This window comes from Melozone crissalis, unplaced genomic scaffold (genome assembly GCF_028551555.1).
Source record: "Melozone crissalis strain CALT ecotype California unplaced genomic scaffold, PUWL_Pcris_2 ptg000005l_1, whole genome shotgun sequence".
Lineage (NCBI taxonomy): Eukaryota > Metazoa > Chordata > Aves > Passeriformes > Passerellidae > Melozone > Melozone crissalis.
Window position 1 is genome coordinate 2,422,960 of NW_026535783.1, and position 24,144 is coordinate 2,447,103.

At 43.9% G+C, this 24,144-nt stretch overlaps 1 protein-coding gene across 1 annotated transcript in view; it reads right to left on the bottom strand.

Annotated features, from left to right (window-relative positions):
* MEGF10 (multiple EGF like domains 10) overlaps positions 1 to 19,879 on the bottom strand; it is an 86,364-nt gene extending 66,485 nt beyond the window's left edge. The window contains exons 1-2 of the mRNA XM_054287317.1: positions 19,822 to 19,879; positions 698 to 829 (exon numbers count right to left, since the gene is read on the bottom strand). Of these exons, the coding sequence (XP_054143292.1) occupies positions 698 to 813 (116 nt within the window). The 5' untranslated portion in view covers positions 814 to 829; positions 19,822 to 19,879. The remainder of the gene's footprint in view (positions 1 to 697; positions 830 to 19,821) is intronic.
* Positions 19,880 to 24,144: the final 4,265 nt, after the last annotated feature.

Genomic DNA, 24,144 nt, shown 5'->3' on the forward strand with positions numbered 1-24,144 from the left:
ACTGATGTCCTCAAGTGAACGGTGAAAATTAAGACTTTCTCATGGACCCTCTGATCAATTACAGGCACAACAGTTATAATGAGACCAGAAGTCTTGTTTTCACTATCATAACCTTCACATAAGGAAAGAAGTTCAGCAGATGCTTGAGGCTCAACCTCTCCCAATTCATTGTGGCTTTTTGCAATTCACATGAAATTGGATGAACAAACAGACCAACTACATTGATGATGAATTTCATTTTGCATGTTATAAATTTCTGAACCTCATCAAAATAATTAAACAACAAATCTTAATTCAGATCCTGTGAGCGCTGAATAGGAAGGAATCAGCATAATCAAATTTGGCCAAATTCCAATATGGTTAATTATATTTTGCATATGTAAAACTTCTTTTCACCTAAATTGGAAAGAGCTATTTTTACTCACTTCTAGTACCCAGATGGTTGTGTAACATTGCTAGTACCACTGTAGTGGTTCTTTGCATCCTAACCCCCAATGCAAAGTTGCATTTCAGCCCACTGTCAAACAGTCTTTTACTAATCCAAGAACTCACCTGCCCATGCAGTAAAATGAATTCTTTTCCCTTGTTTTTAAACGCAGCTAAAAGCCTTCAATAATTTGAAGCATGCCAAGCAAAGCAAAGCAAAATTATGACATCAGAATTTACATCACTTATTTTTCCAAAAGGGAAGCATTACCTTTCCCAGTGGCTACACACATTGGGATCTTCCAGATTCAAGGACACAGCTGAACCCATCCAGTGGTACAGGAGTATGACAGGGAAGCCAAAAAGGGAGTTGAAATGAAGAACCATCTTTCCAACGAGATGGCTGTGAGGAGAAAAAGAAATATACATTAGTAATACCACAGAGAATTTAAAGAAGATAATAATGTTGACACACGTATAATTAATGTAAAGCAAGGGATACTTCCAGGAAGCAGCGACACCATGCCCATTGTGGAAGGAGAGCCCAAACGGAGACGTTTCCCACGAGGTGAGCTGGTGGCAAACGGCACCTCAGGGGCCCTGCTGTCCCCTCCAGTGTCCCACACCCAGGCTGGGAGCACTGTGCCCATTCCCAGAGCCAGAGCCGAGCTCTGCTGTAAAGGCTGGGAGTGCTCAGGACCTCAGGAGCGGACAGGCTCAGCTGTGACACAGCACCAGAGCCCTGCATGTCCCTCATCCCACACCCAGGCTGGGAGTGCTCAGCCAGGCTGGGAGCGTTCAGCCAGGCTGTGCCCACTCCCAGAGCCAGAGCCAAGCTCTGCAGTAAAAGCTGGGAGTGCTCAGCCAGGCTGGGAGTGCTCAGCCAGGCTGTGCCCACTCCCAGAGCCAGAGCCGAGCTCTGCAGTAAAGGCCGCCACTCGCTCAGGGCCACAGGAGCGGACAGGCTCAGCTGTGACACAGCACCAGAGCCCTGCATGTCCCTCATCCCACACCCAGGCTGGGAGCGCTCCCAGAGCCAGAGCTGAGGCCTGCAGTAAAGGCCGGGAGTGCTCAGCCATGCTGTGCCCACTCCCAAAGCCAGAGCCAAGCTCTGCAGTAAAGGCCGCCACTCGCTCAGGACCACAGGAGCAGAGAGGCTCAGCTGGGACAAAGCACCCGAGCCCTGCATGTCCCTCACTCACAGGAAGGGTTTGTGCCTCCTCCCCATGGCTGGCACAGTCTCACATGGCACTCTGCACTGCCACTGCTCTTCAAACCTGAATGCCCCAAAACTTAATTCCCCCACCTCAGCCGGCTGTACAGCTTCCGAACAGAATAAACATTCATAAAAGAAAGCTGCTGTGGTAACATCAAGGTCTGAAAAGATTATCTTAACACTTTTACTAAGCAAATTATTTTAATTTGCATGCTGAAACACTCTTAATCCAAGTGGTCATTAATCCACAAATGCCAGAATGAATGCTATTAACATGTAATTTATTTGTAATGACTTAAGCTACATTTCTGTTTCAGTGAACATTTGACCTTATTTCCTCACTTTCACACTGATTCTAACATTATGTGCTTACAGAGGTAACAAAAAAATGAGATTCTTGAGTCTGATCTGTAGTAAATGAAAATAATTCAATGTAATAAATGAAAATAATTCAAAAAGAATGCAATGTAATAAATGAAAATAATTAGAAAATAATTTCTAATAAATACATTTGATTTAATAAAAATATTTTTAACACAGTAAATTAATCCAGAAATAGCAATTTTTTACTTTAAATATTATGCAACAGAATAAAGCAAGTTACATCAATCACATTGTTATATGAGAAAGAAGACCACAGGACCATGGGAAAAAAAAGAGACAAAGTGCTCTTACTTTACTTAACTCTTACTTCAGAACTCAACATAAAAAAGCTCACAACATGAAACTATTATATTTAAGGTATCTGAAGACACAGAGATGATCCAATTTTGCTGAATTGTTCTTGAATAATCAGGCTGCTGAAAGGTATTTCATGGTCTGTAACTATTTCTCTGCATGCAGCAAAGCAGTCAACGTGCAGCTATTTCAACAGCAGCTGTATTTTCACCTAATAATTGCAATGAAGTTCTGATTTCATTGAAAATATTCACTCTGATTAAGCAGACTGTAAATGGTATTTTCCCTTTTTTTTCTTTCTTTTATTCTCAACTTCAGCAACTTTCCTTTTCCAGGATACATTTAACAAAATTTAAATTAAAAAAAATTTGCATGAACCCCCTAGAGTAAAACTTGATTGCATTCCAGATCTTTTGCTTAATTATTAAGGAAAATCAAAACAGAAAATCAGTACAGCTGATTAGCATTGCTGAAGTGTTGATATTAGCAATAAAAGATGTAGATGACTCATTTAACTCTTGCTGCCTACGGTTTGCACCAAGAACAACTGTTCAGAGATTCACTTTTCATACCATATATTGCTCAAATTATCTCAACCAATAACACAAGAGTATTTCAATTATCTACATGTACACAGAACCTGTAGTTTAAGTACTGAAAATGCTCATTTTGAGGAATGCCTTCCCTGTGCAAATTAGTACATACATGAGATAGGAATAAAACCCCAACAAATTTAAGACAATCCTTGGTGTTTCACCACCAGGACTTCCTTCCACAACAGAACACTAAACAGGCTTTATTGTCTGTTAGTTTTTTCTGCAGCACTTGAGGCAAAACCTCTCGTTGACAAAGCTGTATCTTTATTCCTATTTCAGGCAGGAACTTTAAGGCAGTGCTAGTGTCTGTTCAGGTCAGACTTCTCTGTTTCCCTCAACTTTAATCCATACCCATGATGTAAAAATTTTAACAGGAAAGCAGTGCAGCTGCAAGAAACAACTGTAGAGTACTTCTCTTAATCTCTGTAAGCTAATTAAGGAAATTAAACTAGTTTGATATTTATTTTATAAAAAAACAGATAATCAATAAGAGTCATTGTAAAAAATAAATCTGATCATCGCAAGGTTTTTTTATAACTACTAACAAGCTCATTTTAAAATGGTATAAAAAGAGTACAAAATCTACTCCTATAAATTACAGATACTCCCCTAAAATACATTTAAACTTGAGTGACTACATAAATTGCATTTTTCTCACTAGTAAGCTGATGCAAAATCGTATGAGTATGTGCACTATGTATGTGTAAACACAGACAGTTAACCATTAATACCCAATATCTGAGATTATTAGGCACTTTCTCTGCCACTAGTAACTGTCTTGACAGTTTTTATTTGGTTTGAGAGTTTTTTTTCCCCATGGAGAGTTCAGGATCAAAACCAGAGAAAGAACAGATAACTGAAGAAAAAGAGGCAAAAAAATGCTTCTTCTTTATGAGTTGAAAATTACAACATGCTTACAAATTAATCTCTCCACCCACCCAGAGCAGAGCCACAGGCAAAGCTGAGGGTGCACAGCTCTCCCTCAGATTTCTTATAATAAAAGGCAAATAAATACAGGTGGAACTGAGGGGGGCAGGGGAAGATATGATGGACACTGTAAAAGAAGTGAAGGCTGCTCAAGGCTGCAAACAAATATTTTTTGGTCAGCAAAATCAAGTGCTGCCAGAGAATTAACCAGGATTAGACCTGCATGAGCAACAGAGAATAGTACGACACAGTTGCTAACATGACATAATGGACCCAAGACCAAGGGAAATGCTGATGCAGCTTTCCCATTACTGTTGCAGAAGCATTTTTACCATTGAAACATGAAAAATGCAGCAGGAATGGGCCATTCAGTTAGAAGACAAACTCCAGAGCAGTGAGAACCTTCTGTACTCTGCTGCAGCATCTCCAAGGTTTTACACACAGTGGTAGGGCACAGGGGCATCAAAATGTTTTCTGAGCTGCAAACCTATTCTTAATTGCATTGATATGGCATCAACCTACATGTATAGCAAGTGCTACTTCAAAGAAAATCACCTCTCTGTCCGTCATAGATTTCTTCAAATTTCAGACTGAACTGTGAACCCCACAGTCATCTGTGCAAAGGCCTTTGCAGGTGTCCGTGCCCTCACTCTCTCCAGAGCTCCCCACACAGACTTGGTGACTGCAACTGGAAATTACAGTTTTGAGTGAGATAAAAGTGTTTTTCTAGGCACTTCTAAGTGAAGAACTGCTTGGCCTTTCACTTCCTACAGTCTTCTTCTTAACACCCTTCACTCTGGAGGCTCAGCTCCTCTATCAGAGACACAATTTGCTTATAAAACCATCTCTCTCACAACTGATGTCAGGCAGACCAAAATTTGAATCTGACCTAATCTTGTCAATGATGATTAATCCCGGGTTAGCTTCCGTGAGAAAAAAAAATAAATCCACAACTGATTGCTTTTATCGATTACGTTAGGGAATTAATGGATGAAGAGCAGAAGGCGTTTTCCCTTTGGAAATCAGTAAATCAGTTTGACACCTTGTCACATGAAATCTCACTCATAAAGCAAATACAAAATAACCTGAATTACGAGCATTATCACACAGACCCTAGGCTGGCTGAAGATGTACAGCCACAGCAAATGGAAACTGATTGTTCTTTTTTTCCCAGATCCTCAGAACATATCACTCCAAAGGCAGCATTGATTGTCACTGTCACGGGGAGCTCAGGACAGACCAAGCTGGCAGGGCTGACAGAAAACACACGGGATCTGCACAGCCAGCATGAGAGTTTGCTAAAGGATAACCCAATAGTGCCCTACACTGAAGGGCTCTAAACATTCACACCCTCCATGGTCAGAGATGATAAGAGCCCTTCTTGATGCAGCCTAATCAGATCTGACCCTCTTCACCTGGGCTGCTCTGCTTTCAAACCTCACTGTGAAGCAGACTGACACAGCTGGAGAGTGCAGAGGTGTTGAAGATGGGCTAAGCACGGATGAGGGAAAAACAATTCATCTAGACTGATGTGTGAAGAATAAACAAATCAAAGGCTGAGTGAGCTGGAACAAGTCTCCTTGATGGAGACAGAGATGCTGCTACTTTTTTCAAGTTACGCTGCAAAGAAAAATAAATCAGTAATCAATGACAATTTTTCTTTGGTTATTAGATTAGGTCATTTTTATTTTTCAGTCTGTCTTTAATTATCAGAGGCTTCTAAGAAAATGAGGTTTATGTAATCACAGTGTGTGTCTGTGTGTTCTGGCCTCGTGCCCAATAACCTGTAAATTTATCAGTCACTCAAAGCAGGAGTGGAGAAGAAGTCTTGAATTGTGGAGTTCTAGAGAATCCAGTGAAAATGCACAAGTCTGGATGAGACAGACCTGGCTTTATTTGCCCCTAAGTGATGGAATTACCAGTTTTGAAAGCAACAGCATCACAGTCCTTTATTTGATGGTAGTGCTGTAGTTACACAGAATGAATCTCTCTACCATTCCTACTAAATATAAATGCAAAAAGATGTGACCTGATCTTAAATAACAGAGAGCTATTCAATTCAAACTATATCAAAAATGTAAACTGGAGTAAATTTTGGAGTTAAACTTTTTTTTCCCCTTAAACATTTTCTGGTGGAAACCCGGAGAGGTTGGGAGCTGCCACACCGCACATTGTTTTGTAAGCATCAAACAACCTCTTGTGTTGTAATTACAAGCACAGAATGAAGTAAGATAACTGCAAACATGGGAGGAAACAGGAAACTTTGCCACACAGCAAATATGTGGATTTTCACTAGTAAAGTCACACAGTTCCAGATGCAATGGGTGGCTGGATAGCATGGATCATGCTGCAGCACAGACCCAAACGCACAGGAATATTGCAACAAGGTCCTCAAGGACCCTGTCCTTCCCTGCAGAACCCTCAGCAGTATCTTTTACAAGACCTGTTCTTACTGCAAATGATCATGAGAGTTTACTCTAGGAATTGTCCTCTTGAAAAGCAAGACTGTCTTTGGCCTGCTGACTTCACTTGCTGCCATTCAGTGAGAGCTGCTGAAGCTGCTAAGCTGGCAGGGACCATATATCCACTTACCAGTCCTCTTCTCCCTCAAATTAGCATTAAAAGGGCAGGAAAGACAGTTCAGTGCAAGTCAAGTCTGCACAAGGCAAGGAGGCACAGTAAAGAAAAATGCCAGCATGCCAGATACTTTGCAGATGGACACATTATTGTTCCTCAGAGGAAGGCTGCCAAACATCACAAACATGGGGTCACTCCACTGCAGCTGTCACTGTCTGATAAATTAGGGCCCTTTCACTTCAAAGTATTTCCTTTTCTTAAGGCAGATAACAAGTACAGGTGTTGAACCATTAAGGTTACCTACAGCCCACGGTATTGCATGTTTAAAGATTATTTCCACAGGTAGCCAGCAGGACAAGCTCTTAACAAAAATCTTTTGACAAAATATGCTGCTTTTTTTTTTCCCCCCACCCAGATGAAAATTTACCAAATAAAGACACTTAAAACTGTGTAGAATCCAAACCAAAGTTTCTGAAAAGCACACTTGGAGAAGAAGAAACAGCACCTTGACCATAAATCCTGATTTGCCTGTTTGAAACAAGATGTTTCAGGTGAAACATGAAAAACTGTGTCAGGTCCATACACAGATGGCACCTCTCAGCCCGAGGCATCTTTCCCAGGGCGGAAGCTGGGAGTTAACAGTTAGTTCTCAGCCGAAAAGGCAAATAACATAATTTAATAGACTCTATAGGCTTGAGACAAAAATCATATCCCCCTCTGCTTCCCCCTCCTTTTTTTAAATTAATATATTTTAAAATGTTTTTTCAAAAAATGTATTCCTAACTGAAACATCTCTTTATTTTAACCCCAAGTCAATTTTAATAATACAGGGCTAGAAGACTGTAGAATTAAGTAAAAATGGCTAAATGCATGTCTTAAAGGAGAATTATTTCTGAAATAAGGTACTACTACCATGTATGAAAGCTTTATTAATGAGTTACCCAACAAAGATATCTGTATCAAACCTCTGTCATAGTCCCTCAGCCATATAGCATATACATTTCTGATGGGTTTTTTTCCCTAATGGAAATAATGAAAAAGGACATTGCACTCCTGGATGTAACTGTGAAAACTCTGTGGTTGCTGACAAGTTGCCTGGGACAATCCTGTGGTTGCCTAAATACACCAATGCCCTGGTTCCACCGCTGTGGAAATTATCATTCATGGTTTTACCCTCTCTTGAACAAAGTTTCTGTGACCCCTCTTTTCCTATTACCAGCCTCCCAGACACCGTGTCACTTCCAGTTTATTGCCAGTATATAAAAGAGCACAGTCAAAGGACTCAGATAATTACTTGAGCTTCCTATGCAATTTAGGATCAATTTCAAATGCTCCCACCTTCCTTTGAAAAGTCTTCTGCTTTCCAGCCCTCTTCAAAGACAGCCTCTGTTGCCTTCCCTCCCCCGTGACATGCACTTTCTATTTTTCCACACACATTTTCACCATACATTAGATTCTACCCTTTGCTAGACACAGCCTCTGTTATCACTGGCAAAATTCTTCAATCTGCAGTTCCCTGCACTTGTGACAGACCCTCTCGCTATGAGAATCAGACATATGCACTCCTGCATTTGTTTATAACTTCTATCTGCTAACAAAATGCTATAGCTTGTGAAAAAAAAATTTGCTGGCAACTCTGCTTCAGAACCTTTGTCCTTGTAAATCATCCAGTAAAATGCCACTTTGCATGCAACAGCCAGATGAAAATAAAGTTGTCTTTCCAGCTAGCTCCTGTTTTCATGATTTACACCAAGCATTACACTTCTGTAAATCTTTATCACAGCTTAAAAACTTCATGTTTCAAATGATCTGTTCAAAAAAACCCCAAAATTAATTCATTTTGACGCCATTTCCCCTTAACAGCTTCTGAAACTTTTCAATGCATTACGGATCAGTTTTTCCACCTCCAGCAATCAAAGCATCTGTGATTCACTGCACAAAGCCTCACATGCCACCACAACCACCACCCTACAAAGGAAATTCAAAACATTTTAGCAGAAGAATAGGGAAGACAAAAGCATTTCCTTTGACAGTTCATTCACTCAGTTCCATCTTTTATTTAGGTGATTTGCAGAGGTTGGAATGGATGTAGTACTCCTGCACTCAAAGGGGAAAATGGAAGAACATAATTCAAAACTGAAAGTGACTGGTTAATTCTAGTTTTTTAACAAACCCACAATTAAAGGGATAAATCCTGTCTTTAAGTCTTGAAGAACTTCTGCCTTGAAGAACTTTCACAGGGATTACAACACAGCCTAAAGAAGTGAGTGAGCAACATGCAAAATATGTGGTTTTCATGGTAAACTGGCTTAAACACATTACATCCTCTGTAAACATTAATACAAATTTAAAACCATGTTTGCAGTTGTGTAATTCTAGTACCTAATACTAGTACTCCCTATGTGCCAGCAGAAGAAAAAATAATTCCTAGGGAGAAATTCAACTTTGCCAGGTGCCAGTGGTGTCTGCAAGTTTTCTGCACACTGAGAATATATAAACATTTTTTATATGTAGAATGCAAAAAAGACAAAGAATGTACACAGGCACAAACTGGTTCAATACACTCCTATAGTATCAGTTGCAGCTGTAGGACAAGATGCTGTGCTTCAGTGGATAAATAAAACCTCCAAGAAATAAACCTGCTACCAGCACTTGTGGCAGGCAGTAAAAAAGCAGATTCTTTCTAAGAATGACCAAGTAAACAACTTTGTAATTTTATGCCTTTCATACACAGTAATTTCATAACAAAGCTTCCTGTTCTGATTTATATCAGTATCAGTCTTCTGTAACCATAAATTTTAGAGCACCTCCAATCATTAAATTCTTTAATTAACTTTGTCTAATGATGAATCAGAGGCCTTTTTAAAAAGAGTGCCCAATACATCAGTAGAAGAAGCTAATGACGGCAAATGCCTTAGAAGCTTCAACAATCAGAAGACAACTGTTTCAGGTTGCAATTAATACTGTTCATCAAGAAAACTTCTCTTACTTTAATATGTTAATTTACCTGCATTACAGATTATCCAAAATCTTTTTAAATGCCTGCTGCTGATTTCAGTTGAGGGCAGTGTAATTTGAACTCAGAAAAATCAAGACCATGTTCTTATCAACTTGAACACAAGGCCCTAAATCCCAAAAAATACCATCCTTCAGGACACATGTTGACTTCTTTAAGCCTGTACCTCTGCAGTGTGCAAAAGGACAGCAGCAGCACAAGCACATATTTGTCATACAAAAATGGTCTGTCCATATCATTGTCGACAAAGCACCTTTCGTAACAAGGCACCCTATTCAGAGATCTAATTTTTGCAGACATTTGTATGCCAAATTAAAAAAAAAAAAAAGCCCAACTCTATGATGCTGGGTTTAATGAGGTACTCTGTTATTCTCTGTAATAAAAATTAAACGAGAGAGACAGAATTCTTCAGCTTAATTGCCACATCTGTTATTAGGCACTTTACTTTGATTGACTGGAGTGTATGTGTCAGAGACTGTGCCAGAAAACAGGCAAACTTTGTAAAGTAGACTTATAACTTATAGCCCAACTGGCACTATCAGCATCTCTGTTACAGCTTCTGCTGCCTCTCAGTTAAATCTACAGGAACGTTGGCCTTGGTTCAGTCATTCATTAAAAACTAAAGTAAGTATTGCAAATTGTTCCTCCTTTTTTCTTTTCTTTTTTTTTTTTTGTCCTTTCTTAAATATAAATTAAAAGCAGTCCCTATTTTCAGAAGGAAGAGCAGTGGTTACCTCAATGTGTGAATGTGTCATTTCTCATTAGTGGATGAGAGCAACCCAGAATTTGGAAATTGCACCACATGAAATTTCACATTAAGTGGTGCATTTGCTGCCTCACTTTGCCAGCAGATGAGCAAAGGGCTGAGGGGACAGTGGCAAACAGCACAGCATTTGCAAAGGGGCTGGACAATCACAGTGAGGGAAGAGCAAAAATGGAATGGACACTCTCCTCTGGTCTGCATGGAAACTTGGGATGAAAGCTGAGCTCAGGAACTGCCTTTCTCTGAAATCCACAGACCATGACACCTGGTGAAAATCCCACCTGCCTTGAGCTGCCAATAACTGGTTTTATGACCAGCTGATTTTCTTTTGGCTCTAGAACCCAAACTCTTAGCATCTACTGTCCTGACATAGCAAAATGACACTTTCTCCCTCAGCTAACTTCTTTTTTCCAATTTCACACAGGCTTTCTACCAAGAGCACAGAAATGTGTGTTGCTATTGTGAGCATGAAGACAGACAGGCCAGCTGCAGTATTGCTGAAAACTACTTTTCATCCACTTCATCCAATAAGGAGCAAGGGATTATTTGACCTTCCTTACCAATTTTCTCTGCTGCTCCAGAGAGAGCAGAGAAAGGTAAAAATATATGTGGAAGAGCAAGAAAAAATACACCAATACCCACTTCTGAAAGGTGGAAGGATGGTTCTGTGCTGGAAGCTGAAGCAAAGCTGTCCTCCATGGGCTGGGCAAGCAATGGGCACTCAGCCTGACCCAACCTGTCAGCTGCCCACTGAACTAACCCGTGTGTATATCTGTCTTCTCTCGGCAGGGCAGATTGCGACACTCTGATTCTCCCCCTCCGGGAGAGCAATGACTGTTTTTTGGAAGGATTCTGCCCCAATGGGTGAGACAAGCCAGGGCAGATGCTCTTTGTCCCTGTTTGAAGGTTTTTTGTTGTGCTCTCAGCAGTTCAAGGCTGCTCCGTGCCACATAGGGGTCCAGAAAGTTTCCACATGGCACTCTACTCTGAGATCTCTTTTCTTTGCAAATATCTGTTTTCCCTCAGCCTAGTGAATACAGCAAAAAAATAGCACTCACTTAAGCACATTTATTTAAGATACACATTATGTAATAATATCACATACAGTATTTTAATTGACATACTTCCCTGTAAGATCTACAAATCTTCTTCTAACACTGCAAGGCCTTTTATTCTTGAGGCTACTCTTATTAACCACACTGTACATGCAAAGTATTCGGCTCCAGTCTGTCTAAGTGTTTAATCTTGTTTCACAAAACAAGTCCACAGCAGGGCTGAAAACAGAATTTAGATCTTTTAGTCTCCATCTTCAGCCCACGTCCAGGACCCATGCCTCCAGTCTGATATCCTGCCATGATGGCAACAACATGAGCATCGTGCTTATGGTACTAACTGGGTATAGCAAATAATGAAATACACACTTCTGGGTCCTAAACATTTACAAAGGAACCACCACACCCAATGTCACGACTGAGAGAAGGTTTTTTTACAGATTTGGGTCACCTCTGAAGAGACCAATAATGCCCTCTCGTCAGTCTGGTTTTTTGCTTGTTTTTCCCACTGGTGTTCTTGTTGGAAACAGCAATGAAGAGAAAACAAACATCAGTGTACTAAAGCTTTGCTCTTTCCCTGAAGATAGGCCATGAAACACAAAGCAGGGTAATTTTCAAAAGTCTATGGAGAGACTCCCACAAGAGAAGATAAAAGTTTAAAGAGTGTATCTAGAAGGCAGGCTCCAGAAACATTACTCAGTGGCATTGGACATTTTTGGAGTGACTGCAATGGATTTCTACTTAATTCCAAAAAAAAACCCCTTGTGCAGACCAAGAGGCAGCAGCAGCAACCTCAGGGTTTCTTCACAACTTGTCTCATTGCTAGATGAGAGAGGGCATCTCCTCCCTGCATCCCCACACTACTTCAGCAAACAAGCCAAATAGAAATCTCTTTTCTGAAGTTGATACACTGTCAAAATACACACAGAAAGTTTGGCAATCTGCAAAAGCACAAAAATAACCCCCTTCTCCTGCATATTAGTGGTGCAGACCAGAACCCCAAACCACTGCATCCTTTGAGGTTCACTTACCATGAATGCATATCCTGGCTGTCATTATTCATACATAATGCAAATTGGCATGAACTAGTGTTCAGCAAGAAAGAATGGAGCGTTTCTAAAAAGTGCATTAAAGTTGCAGAAGAACAATATTGTTCCAGAGATGAGATTAAGTCTCACAGCTCCCTGAAATGGGTTATGGAGATTGAAAAATCTACTGACAAGCAGTGGGGATACTTAAAACAAGGAAGCTTTTCTCTTGCTGTGTTTTTGTTTTACTCTTTCAACAACTACTCACCCTATCTTCTTACTCAATAATTAAAAATGCAGTCTTTTCTGGGTTCAGAGTGTAAACAAGTTCCCTGGAAGTAGTGATTTTTTTCTTCAGGACCATCTTCTCTTTTAAAGAGAAGTAGTGCCTTTAATCCAAACCGACCCCAAAGCACAGAGAGCATCCCATGCACTCTCAGCAGAGTCCATCACAGTGCTGGCAGCTCAGCTTTTTGCTAAAAGAAAATTTAATTATCTATTAATTTAATTATCTATTAAAAGAGGCCAGTTGTTCTGGCTTTGGTAGAGGCAGCTTTGGTATACTTGGATGACACAGATGTGCGTGTCCTCACAGATCCTAAAGTGCACAAACAATGGGTCTGGCATCATGAACTTCACCTCAGCTGCTCTGATCTCACTTGAGTCACTCCTGGTTTACTCAATGTAAGTAAGAAAACTGGACTCTCAGCCTCTCTACAGTTACACCTTTTATTTTAAAAGAAATGAAACTAGCTGAAATTAATTTATTAAAAAAAAAAAACCAACAGAAATTACATTCTTTGCAGACTGACAGAATCTTCATGAACTCTACCCTTCAATTTAAAATACATATTTCAATCTCACTGGCAGGTACCCTTCAGAAACAGTTGTTGTCTGCAACATGGGGGGGGGGGGGGGGAGGAAAAAAATAAAAAAAGAAGGCGAAGGGGGAAAAAAAAAAAAAGATTAAAAGATCAAGTTACTCTTGACTTCCAAACAAGCCCAGCCACAGCTGTACATCAGCTTCCGAGCAACTGCTCTACAAACACACAACAGGGCTTCTGTCTTCCCACAGGGTTTGCTCGGGTCAGCCGCATGTGGCGCGGATTAGAAAGGCAGGAAAGCTCCATCACAGGGCGGGCAGAGCCACGAGCCGAACGGGGGAGCTGCCGGTGAATTTCCTGTCCAGGCTCCCTCCCGAGGGGGCTCCCCCGATCCGGAGGGGCCCACACACAGCTCTGCAAAAATGGGCCCCAAATCATCAGTCTGCTGTCACTGTCTGAGCAGGAGGAAGCTGGGAGCGAAGGAGGCCGGAGAGTTAAGTGGGGTTTTCACAGGCAAGAAGAGGATATGAAAGAGGCAGCCTCGGATTTTTGGTGGTGACAGAGTGATGGATTCAGGCAGCCTGTGCAGATTGTGAAAATTTTCTTATGGTAGGAAAACAGTAAAAAGGAAAAGTGACATACAGCAGTATGTCAGGGAATATGGCCAAACCTCTTTGCAGGGTGTGATCACCAGAAACTCTGGCCATCATCAGGTGCCACCTCCCATGTGATGGATGTGCTGCAGAAGTCAATCCATCCCTCAAGGTTGCAAAGGCAAACGAGTGGTTTTTAAACAAATACCTCTTTAATTGAAGAGCTCTCCACTCCAGCTGCTGTATCCTATTTACTCAGTAGATTTCCAGCCCTGCTGCCTTTGGGACCAAGACTGCCACAGCTCACAACACATCAGGGTCATTTCTTCATGTATCAAGTGCTCTTGAACCCTTTGAAGAGGGTTTATAAGACACCAAACAGATGCTTCCCACAAACACACATAGTCATTATTTGTGCCTAAGTTCCAGTGATCATGACATGTGTGTATTGACAGACCAATGTGGTCCAAAATTTTGTAAACACTTCAGAGGAAACGAAAACTCAGCTAGACATGCTCAAAAGCACACAGAAGGAAGCAATGGAGCAAAGAAGCAAAGGAAGTGGAAGATCCACTTGGCCTGTTGGCATACTCCATCTTATTCCCACTATGTCTGCTCTCAAAGATATGTTACATGTTTTTTGCTGATTCCTGACAGCAGCTTCCAAATAAACATAAACAAACCAATTATGTCATTTTGTACTTAAAACTCAACCAGGCCTTGGCGTGCACACACACAAACACACATGTCCTTTTCTTTTTTCTTTTTTCTTTTTTTTTTTTAACATGCAAGTGCTTCTAGTGTGTTCACATTCTCAGGGCGATCAAGCTTGGTCTGACTATTGGCTTTTGGAGGATCTGATGCCAGTCAGCCGTGCATAATGGCCTCTTTGTCTCACTGTCACATGAGCAGCATTGTGTTACAATCATTGTCACTCTGGGCTCAAACTGCAAGGCATGCTTTCACACAGAACACTCACTTTGGGGGCTCCTTTTGGCAGAGCCCTGCTGATCAAAACTCTTGTGCTGCTCTTTAGTTCATCAGCCCGGCAACGCTGAAACTTTAAAAGTCAGGATTCAAAAGCTCTCATCCAAATCAAATGATTATGAAGCTTCTCTATGGGCCACATGAAGAGCGGGGCAAGTAATGCAACATAGCCATCATTTATTTACATCACTTTAAATCACTTTTCCTATGCCCTCTGACAGCAGAGAATTGTGCTCCAAATAAAAGTGGGGGATGGGAAAAAAGAAAATCACAAGTCCAAGTTATCTCCACCTTGAATATTCGTCTGCAAGATAAAATCAAAACATTTCCACAGGACAAAGACAAGTAACTTGCCAGGTGACAATGTTATTTTACTACTTGCTCTGTAAATCTTCTAAATTCACCAAGAACACCCAACCCTTCCCCTGCCAACAAAATATTCTGAAAAATAGATAGGGAAGACTTCTGTATAGGAGAAACGTCAAAAGTTGCTTTAAACATGCTGAAGTTATTGAAACCCTGTACGGATGTCTCTGTTTTCATTAATGAAAAGTAGTCTCACAGGGCTGAGACCAAACCATATTAAGAAAAACATCCTCCTGCCCATACTTGAATAATTTTGTACTGGAAACTTTTGTCTCGTACTGCTCTTGAAATACAACACCACTCACTCCGAAGAGGACTTACAGGACCTACCCCCGAAGAAACAGGCACTGCGTGGGAAGAATTCATGACATAACGCTTGTGATGTGCAGAAAACTTTGGGAAGCAGTGGCTTCTTCCCAAAAGAAATGGGGTTGTGCTTGGAACAGCAAACTACCATCTCCTGTCCGGTTCATTCTTCTTCCCTTTGCAGTCCACCAAAGTAATATAACTCCTGAGCCCCACTTTGGCATTCCACCCTGGTACTGCTCATAAACGCGCCCTAAACACATATTACCCTGCTCTGGATATTTTTTCTTTATTAGGCAGCCTGAGCAAGCCTTCTTCCTCCTGCACACCCTCCACTGCCACTTTGAGCAGACCCTTCCAGATGAGCACTGCCCCAGAGACAGCACCACAATGGGTCAGGGCCACCCTGGCTCTTTCCTGGACAATTCTACCCAGACCACAAACCCCTGCTGATCCCCTCTTGTCCAGCCTGACAAATTCACCCTTCTGCATCATTGTAAGGTCATGGCTTCTCTGAGATGCCCCTTGCCTTTCACGGTCTCCACCCATGCCCAGCATTCCTAGTACTTCACAAGATGTTGGCCCTTTGTTTGGTGAGGCCTTAGTTCTAGCCGTCATTGGCAATATATTGGCATTACAGAGAAACAGTTCTTCACTTTTTTCTACTTACAGACTCATCTAAAAACACCTATTAATTCCTTTAATTGTATGAATTTCAGTGGACTTTTGATGAAAAATAACATGACTTTAGCTTGACACCTGCCTTCATTATTTTGTTGTCTCTCCTTACTTCCTCTTGCCTTTCGTCTTGGGTGTAGATTATAAAAGGAAAGACAATTTTTGGCTATTATACATCTCCTGTGGCTGCAGTGGTGGACACTAGAGCCATACAAGCTACAGCTCTTTGTGCCAGTGATCCTAAGTCTAAAATGGCACACCAATGTGAAGTCTTTACGTTTCTTTGAAAAAATAATTTTGCGCACACTTGCACCTCTGAATGTTCAACAAAAATTATCTGGTACGCTGAGAACGGTGTTCTTTTACAGCAACAGAAAAATTATTACATTTCTTTCCTGAGGTCACACAGCAAGTCAATGTCAAAGTTAAAACTATGTTTTCTGTTGTATGTTTTCATTGTCTTGCACATCAAAAGAGCTCAGAATTGGTATCTCACTGCTGACTATAGGCTAATTTCTCTGACAATCAGATGCAAAACACTGATAAAACTGGAAGAGATGGCTGTCCACATTTTAATATAACTTAATGTGTACAACCAAAGGCATGAACCACAAATCCTTACACAGGCAAAACATCAATTATAGACCAGACAGTTTGAATGGGTTAATTAACATGAATGCTGACACAATCAATAAAGCTATTCCAGTAAAGCAAATCCCACCCCAGAATATTTCTTCTAGTTTTCTGACAGATGGCTTTAGATGATACATACTCTCTTCACAAGTAAAAAAGAAAAAAAAACAAAAAACAAAAAAAAGGAAAAAAACCCCAACATTTGGAATATCAAGACACAGATTTTTCTCATAGATGAAAAAAATACTGCACTTATATCTACGTTTATGCTATGCTGACTGGAGCATATGAAGTCAGTACTAATTACTGACAAACTAATCTGTTAGTATTAAAAATCAAGATCAAATTCCTGGCAGTGAGTCAGTAACATAACTACTACATACTGAAATCTGATTCCACTGGCATCATTCATCAAAGAAGACACCACTTAACAGGAGTAAGGATGTAAGAACTTTGTCATTTCACTACACCATTCCTGTCCGTACCTAAAGAAACACTACTCATCTACACTGTGCTCCATTAAAATAATTTGTTAAAAAAACAGGATCACATCCATTTTACAGCGCTATGTACATAACTTTGGGGTTTTTAAACCAACACATCTTTGGTTAGACTAAAACTGTGGCATGTAGACAAAGAAGCTGGTTTTTACCTCCCTCAAAAGCCACTTGCTTTCCCTAACAAGAAATGAAAATGCCTAGACAAGAAAAAGCAACATACAGAAACCATGCAAAACTCCTGCCAAGTAATCTGAATATAAATTCAAGGGATCCTTACCAGCTGCAGTCAAAAGCCCACTCCAAACTGTGCTAGATGTTAATCAAACTTAAGTATGGTAATGCACAGTTCCTGTGTTCTTTGCATAGATGAATTAATTGCTTTTGTTAACTGCACTTGCTTCCTTGGGGGGGTGAGTGTACCCGTACAGCTGAACAGCTGATTGTGGAAAACATGGTTATGCAAGTCACCAGGGGACTGTTCACTTGGTTAAACCCTTCTGCTCACCCTAGAACAGCTCATTTAACAGTGAAACCCCCAGACAGGTCCTCCAGGTGCCCACTCCCACCCAACCAGCCACATGCAAACTGACGGCATTGGCTATCCCAGTTTTAAGTAGACATCTAAATGCTGAAATTCAGATACCAAGGGCTAAGGCATCTTCCCCTAAGGCAAGGGCAGTACCGTCTCCATCTGTGGGGACTGAAACCTGGCGTGCACAGCCCTGCCCTTGGAGAGCTGTGCCACCTCCGGACCATTTTACCACCAGAAAAGGGGAGCTCTGTTTCCAGGGAGGGACAAGCCACCTGACTTCACACAGGTCAGCTTTCTGAGCTGCCTGCAGTACAGAAATATTTTTTTGCCCGATCTGGACTGTAATCAGTGAGCAAGAAGGCAGATTTCATACCCTGTCCTGTGAACTGCGCTGTTAGAGACTTGAATACTCCAGACTCTAAACCACACGCTAAGGAACCACACACAAAGCCAGGGCATCTCCAGAGCATATTAACAACCACTTCTAATATGATGCCACTGATTCACCCCCTGTGGGAGCAACACATGTTTAAATTTGATTGTATGACAAGGCCACATGGTTGGCTCTGTAAGAAAATTTAAATAAAGTTTATTACATAGGGTGCCATATATTGATGCTGCACAGGTGCATGAGTTACATAGGCAAACAAGTAGAAACCTGGTCCTAAATTAGAGTTTGTCCAGCTTATTAAAAACCTAGAGCACACCTGCCCAGCTGGATTTTCTGATTTGAGATGGGAAATCAAACTAGACGTGCTAATACTGCTTCATTTGCAGGGCCAGTAAGTAGCAAGCAATAGTTATTTGGCCTAAATAGTTATTTGGCTAAATTCTGTCTCCAGCTCAGATGGCTGCACCCTCACTCCCTCCACTTCAAGAAGAACACACATACCGAATTACATATGCTTTCCTCCAAGTATTGCGCTGGGGGAAAAAATACCATTTAGGGATGTTGACAAGGCAACTGAAGCCAGCTTTCAGTTTCAGTCTCACATCAGACATGCTGCTCAATCAAAGAATCTAAGACTTTTCTGCAAAGGTCTGCAGCTTATCTGCTGGGAAAAAAATGTTACTCTCCAGACTTGTCTTTTCAGATTTTTTTCCTTTGTTCTTCCAAGATGCTGGAATAAAACATTTTTCCTATACAGAGCCATTATGTTAATTAGCTTTCTAAAACACTGCTGCCAAAGCTCAGTTACCAACTTGATAAAATAATCTATGAAGCATCTTCTATACCAAAGACCCGTTCCAAGTGAGGTTTTAAACTCATTCTATAGTGAGAAGCTAGTGCTCTGGAAAAACTTCAGAGGTGTACGTGATTCTAGGAGATGCATGGTCAATTTGACTACACTTCAGTACTCAATGACTGGCAGCAACATTTAAGTAATTAATAAGATTACTGAAAGTTGTCCATTCCCAGCTCATTCTAGGAAAAGCAGCTGCATATTTTTCCTAATTGATTTGTGCCTACATTTCCAGATTGAACCTACTCCTTGGCTGACAGACAAAGTAGGAAATGTTTACACTGCTACTACTGTCGCCAAAAGAAAATCTGTGCAGAATACCACACAACTGAGAATTTCTCTAGGCAGCTTCTGCTGAGGGACATATGCTGGAACGAAATCAAGGTATTAAACAGATGTGCATTTTCACGTGCAGGTCACGCTAATTTACATCTATACACAAGCATCCCTCTATTCCAGGGCGTACATTTGCTCCTGTCTCTGCCCAGGACTGCCAAAAGCCTTCCAAGAAAAAAGGATGACCTTTAAAAACAGGCACTTTGCGGAAAGTAAATAAATAAATAAATAAATTAAAGTGCTCTGAGGAGAAACTGAACAGACTCGCTCTGGCTCGGGACGGCGGGAGCGCTCCCGCATCCCGCCCCACCATCCCGGTGTCTCCGCACGAACGCGGAGACAAACACGCCGGGATGCTCCGCAAAGGCGGAGGCACCGCGGGCGGCCGCGCATCCCACCGGCTTCCCCGGAGGATGCCTCTGCCGAGGGCAAACCCCGCTCCGGGAGGGAGCGATGCCGCCTCAGCCCCGCTGCCTCCCCGAGGCTGCCGCACCCGGCACCTGCTGCACGGGACGGGACGGGACGGGACGGATCAGTGCCTACCTGTCCCGCGGGCGCCCTCCCCGTCCGACCGGCCGCCGGGAGCCGCCGCCGCCGGGAGCCGCCGCCGCCGCCGGGAGTTGAGCGAGGGGCGGTGTGAGCGGCGGGGCCGCCGGGGATCAGCCCCACCTCCGCCTGCCCCGGACCGCCCCCGGGCAGACCCACCGACATTTTTAACCACTTATCCGCGTTACCAGCGCCACTCTCGCTCGGGGCGCGGGGCTGAGCGGGCGGCGCGTTCCCTCAGAACCGGACTCGCCGCCTTTCACTCAAGTGCGAGCTCCATAGGGACCTCACGGGTCATTCTGTTCGGTCTAGTGAAAGATAGGTACCTACCCAGCAGATGATCGAGGAGGGAAATCGTCTTTTCGAACGACTGAAAGCTTAAGTCCCGCAATGAGGGGCTGATCCTCAGCTTCCTCAGGAGACGCATTTTTACAGAAAAGGAAACGTCATGTGTTCCTCTCCAGAGCTGCTATGGAGAGGAAGGGCATGGTGACTTTTGCACTAAAGTATATTCAAGTATATTGAAGAATTTTACTCTGCAAGAAGCATTGTCGCTTTTTTTGGTTTATTTTTTCCATATTCGAGCGTAGTGTTGTAGAGGCGTTAATACGGACGCTGCGTGGCTCAGTCTTGGCCAGCGGCGGACCCGTCCTGGAGCCGGCGCCATTGCCTCTGCGGGACAGGGAGGAACATTCCAGCACCTTCCCAGAGAAGCTGAGAAGTTAAACCAGACCTCACACTGTTAAACCCGACCATGCCGCCCCATACAGCTTTTCCCCATGCCCGTGAGGCGTGGGGGTGCTGAGGGTGGTGTGGGAACGGTTCCTGGGAGCCGGGCTTGCCCCAGCCCGGGCTGTGGGGAGGCCGAGAGTGCCCGCGCTGTGGGCGCTGCCTCGGGGCTGCGAGTGTCCGCTGTGTGGGTACCTGGGCTGGTGTGGTGTCAAGGGAGATGATGACAGCTACACCGTAGAGGTGTGGGGACACCAAGTGGCCAGAAGGACTGCATGGGTTTGGGATGGCCATGGGGTTCAGTTGGCATTGAAGTGTCCTGCATTTTGGGGGGATTGCAGGGACCACAGGGATGTTGAACAAAGTGTTCTGAAGGAGGTTGTAGGTCCCATATGGGTGTAAAGGGGTTATGGGTTTTCCAGATTTCTTAAAAGGTTGGGGAGCTTTTCTCGAGGCCAGGTGTCATTAGGGGCCGTGACTCCCTAGTGCAGCTTGGTAAGCCCAATGGCCGTGAGATGGAGACCTGACCACCATGTCTGTGTTTGCAGATCAAGTGGTCACTGCTGTGCTCCCAGTGTCCATTTCTGATGGATTTCTATCCTGAGATAAGCTCTGACTTTTCTAGAGCATTACTGTTTTAAATGACTTGGACCCCAAGTGAGAATAAGCTAGAAAGGTTTTCTTGAGAACTCACAAAAAGTCAGCAAAGCAAAAGGGACAGTGCTGGAAGGCTTGTCCAGATAATGGCTGTTCCACCTTCTATAACCATGGTTTTGGATCAGCCTTTAAGGTTTTAATTAAATTACTTTTGTTTGTATGGCAGTCAGAGTTGTTTCTGTGTGTTGTGTTATTTTATTTCAGTTTGTAATGGTTTCATCCATGTACTCCCCCAAGTTGCTTCCCTCCTCCCCTATGTCAAGCCTCTCCACTCCCCCACAAGCCTCTACCATCCCCAATTTTCTGCTGAATTCATTCCCCAGTCTCTTCCCTGGGCCTCTGTCAGTCACATGGACCCCCATCTCCTCTTTCCAGAACCTTCCATCAGGGGCACAGAGTGATTGGTCAGAGGTCAGGGTCCTCCCTCAAGGTGCTTCCCAATTTGTGCCTTCTCTTATCTATCTCCCCGTTTTCCACGCCCCCAGTTCTTCCCATTGGTTGTATGAATCTGTCCTTTGTTTCCACCCCCGTCTAAAACTTGTTGTGAGAGCTCAGTCTGTGCTCTTCCGTACCTGGTCACGCTGAGGCGTAGGGCTTCCCCCCTGCCCCAGAGTTCACAATAAACCTTGGCTGAAACCCTGGGAAGAGTCAACTCCTTCCTCCTCCACCATCATCTGCCAGTGCCTTCTCTGACTTGTGGCTTACAACCGTAGCCGTCCTCCTATAGCCAGGGGCACAGGAGGGTGTCCCTTGCCATCCATTGTGTCAGGGCTGATCAGGAGTGACAGGTTGCTCACAAAGAGGACACGGCGACAGGGGTGTCCCCCCCTCCCCATTTGAACGGTCCTCCCTCCACTTTGAGGTCCTCCACCTCCATTTGCTGTGTTCACAGCCCCACTGTAACTGGCAGCTCTTCCAAGTTTGGGTGTTCCCTTTTCTTTGTGCTCACCAGACCCATTTTGGGTTCAGCATCAGAGTGCTGTGTCAGACCAGCCTGGAGCAAAGTGCTAAGCAGCATTTTGCTCCTTTTTTGCTGGCTTAGTGGTTGTTTCTGGTTTGGGGATCTATGTGGTGGTTTTTGCAGCCCATGGGGCAGTGTTGGATGTGAGAGATATGTTTCTGGGTCTTCGTGGGTTTGGGGGCCGAAAAGTTAAAAGGTCTGCAGGCTGTTGCTGCTACATTTGGGAAAGATGTCAGGGTTTTGGGTGTTTCTGCGTCTCTCAGATGTAAAGTGAGGGAGGTGTTGTGAATGTACCTCCTGTGTGGGTGCAGTGGGGACAGGCTGGGCTCTGGGCGCTTGCTGGGTCATCTAAGGCTGCCTTGGTGTGCCCTGAGGCAGCATGGCAGGGACAGAGAAGGGTTGGGATGTTCTTGCATGGACACTTGCATAGCCCTGCACAGGGACTCGTGCCAGTGGCCTTGGCTCTGTTGCTTTCTGTGTGTCTCCAGTTTGTGTGATGTATTGGTGAGGGGGAGGATGTGGGTATTTGTGGTTGCAGAGCTGTGAGGAACAAGTTGTGTGGCCACACCTGCTGCCAGGTGAATTCTCACGGCACTCCCTAAAGCTTTGAGTGGAGAGTGAGTCAGGAGCAGCAGGCATGTTTGGGGCGGTGCTGTGGCAGTGCCCCGTCCCTGCCCCAGTGCGGAGCAGTGGGGTGGCCACGCAGCCGCGAGCGTGCTGCTGAGGGGCTGCTGTGGTGTCTCCAGTGCTGCTTTGTTTGCTGCAAGATGATGGGGGTGCCCTCACCTGCAAGATGAGCAGGTGGGGCAGCAGCTGCTGCTGCCGTGGGGCTGTCAGGCTGTGGGTGCTGTGCTAGTGTCAAGGGGCTGGGGATCCCGGAGATTTCTTACAGGGTTGGGAGCTCTTGTCAAGGCAGATGGTCAGTGGGGACTGTGGGACGCAGTACAGCTTGGTGGCCCCAATGGCCCTGAGATGGTGACATGGCCTGTGAGTCCCCACTTGGAGATGATGTGTTGAGTGCTGTATCTCCAGGAAAGGGCAGTAGATGGTGGCAGAGGTGATGCGTGAGCTGCAGGTGGAAGGGGATATGTCCTTGTTGAGGCCCTGGATGGGCAGAGTGGTAGTTGAGGTGCAGATGTAGCAGCAAGGGAGATGCAGCTGGAGATGGAGACAGGATGGATGTAAGGGAGACTGGTCAGGAGTGAAGATTTGGTGCAACCATAGTGGGAATGCAGGTCTGAAAGGGAACGGAATAGCATTTTTTGTAGACAAAACATGGAAACATCAGCAATGCGATCAGAAGCGATATGAGCTTGTGTGGCCAAGCCGTGGCTCCTGGGCAGCATCTGTGGTCTCCTGGGCATGGCAGGAACAAGTGCCAGAGACCTTGGCACTTGTCCTTCCTTTCTGTGTGCTTGCATGTTCTTCTGGCAGGTGCTGCATTCTCTGCAGCGGGTGCAGGCCTGGCCAGAGCAGGAGAGGACGTGCATCACGTCCCTGGAGCTTGTGAGCAGTGCAGGCTCTTTGTAAACCATGGTGTGCCCAGCACATGGTGATGCCTGGTTCCATGGGAGCTGCAGCCGGGGACAGGCTCTGCCTTCTGGCACGCTGCTGGCGTGGCATTTTCTCCTGGCCATGCCAGCAGCAGAATGAGCGGTTGGTTTGGGCAGTGCTCACCGTGGGGATCTGACTCTCCAAGAGCTTGGATTGTTTTTCTTCCAAGTGGTCAGGCATCAGGCCCAAGGGCAGTGGCAGCCCAGGCCCTGGTGCCTTCTGTGTTGAGGCTCTTGTGCTCTGTTCTGTGGAGGAGGTGGAAAGGGGGGGTCAGGTTGTGCTGTGGGCACCTACTGGGTCATCTAAGATTGCCTTGTTGTGCCCTTGAGCAAGCTTGGCAGGCAGTGAGGAGGGCCTTGGGGTGATCCTGCATGGAGACTTTCCTGGCCCTACAGAGGGGCGTAATGCCCGGTGGCCTT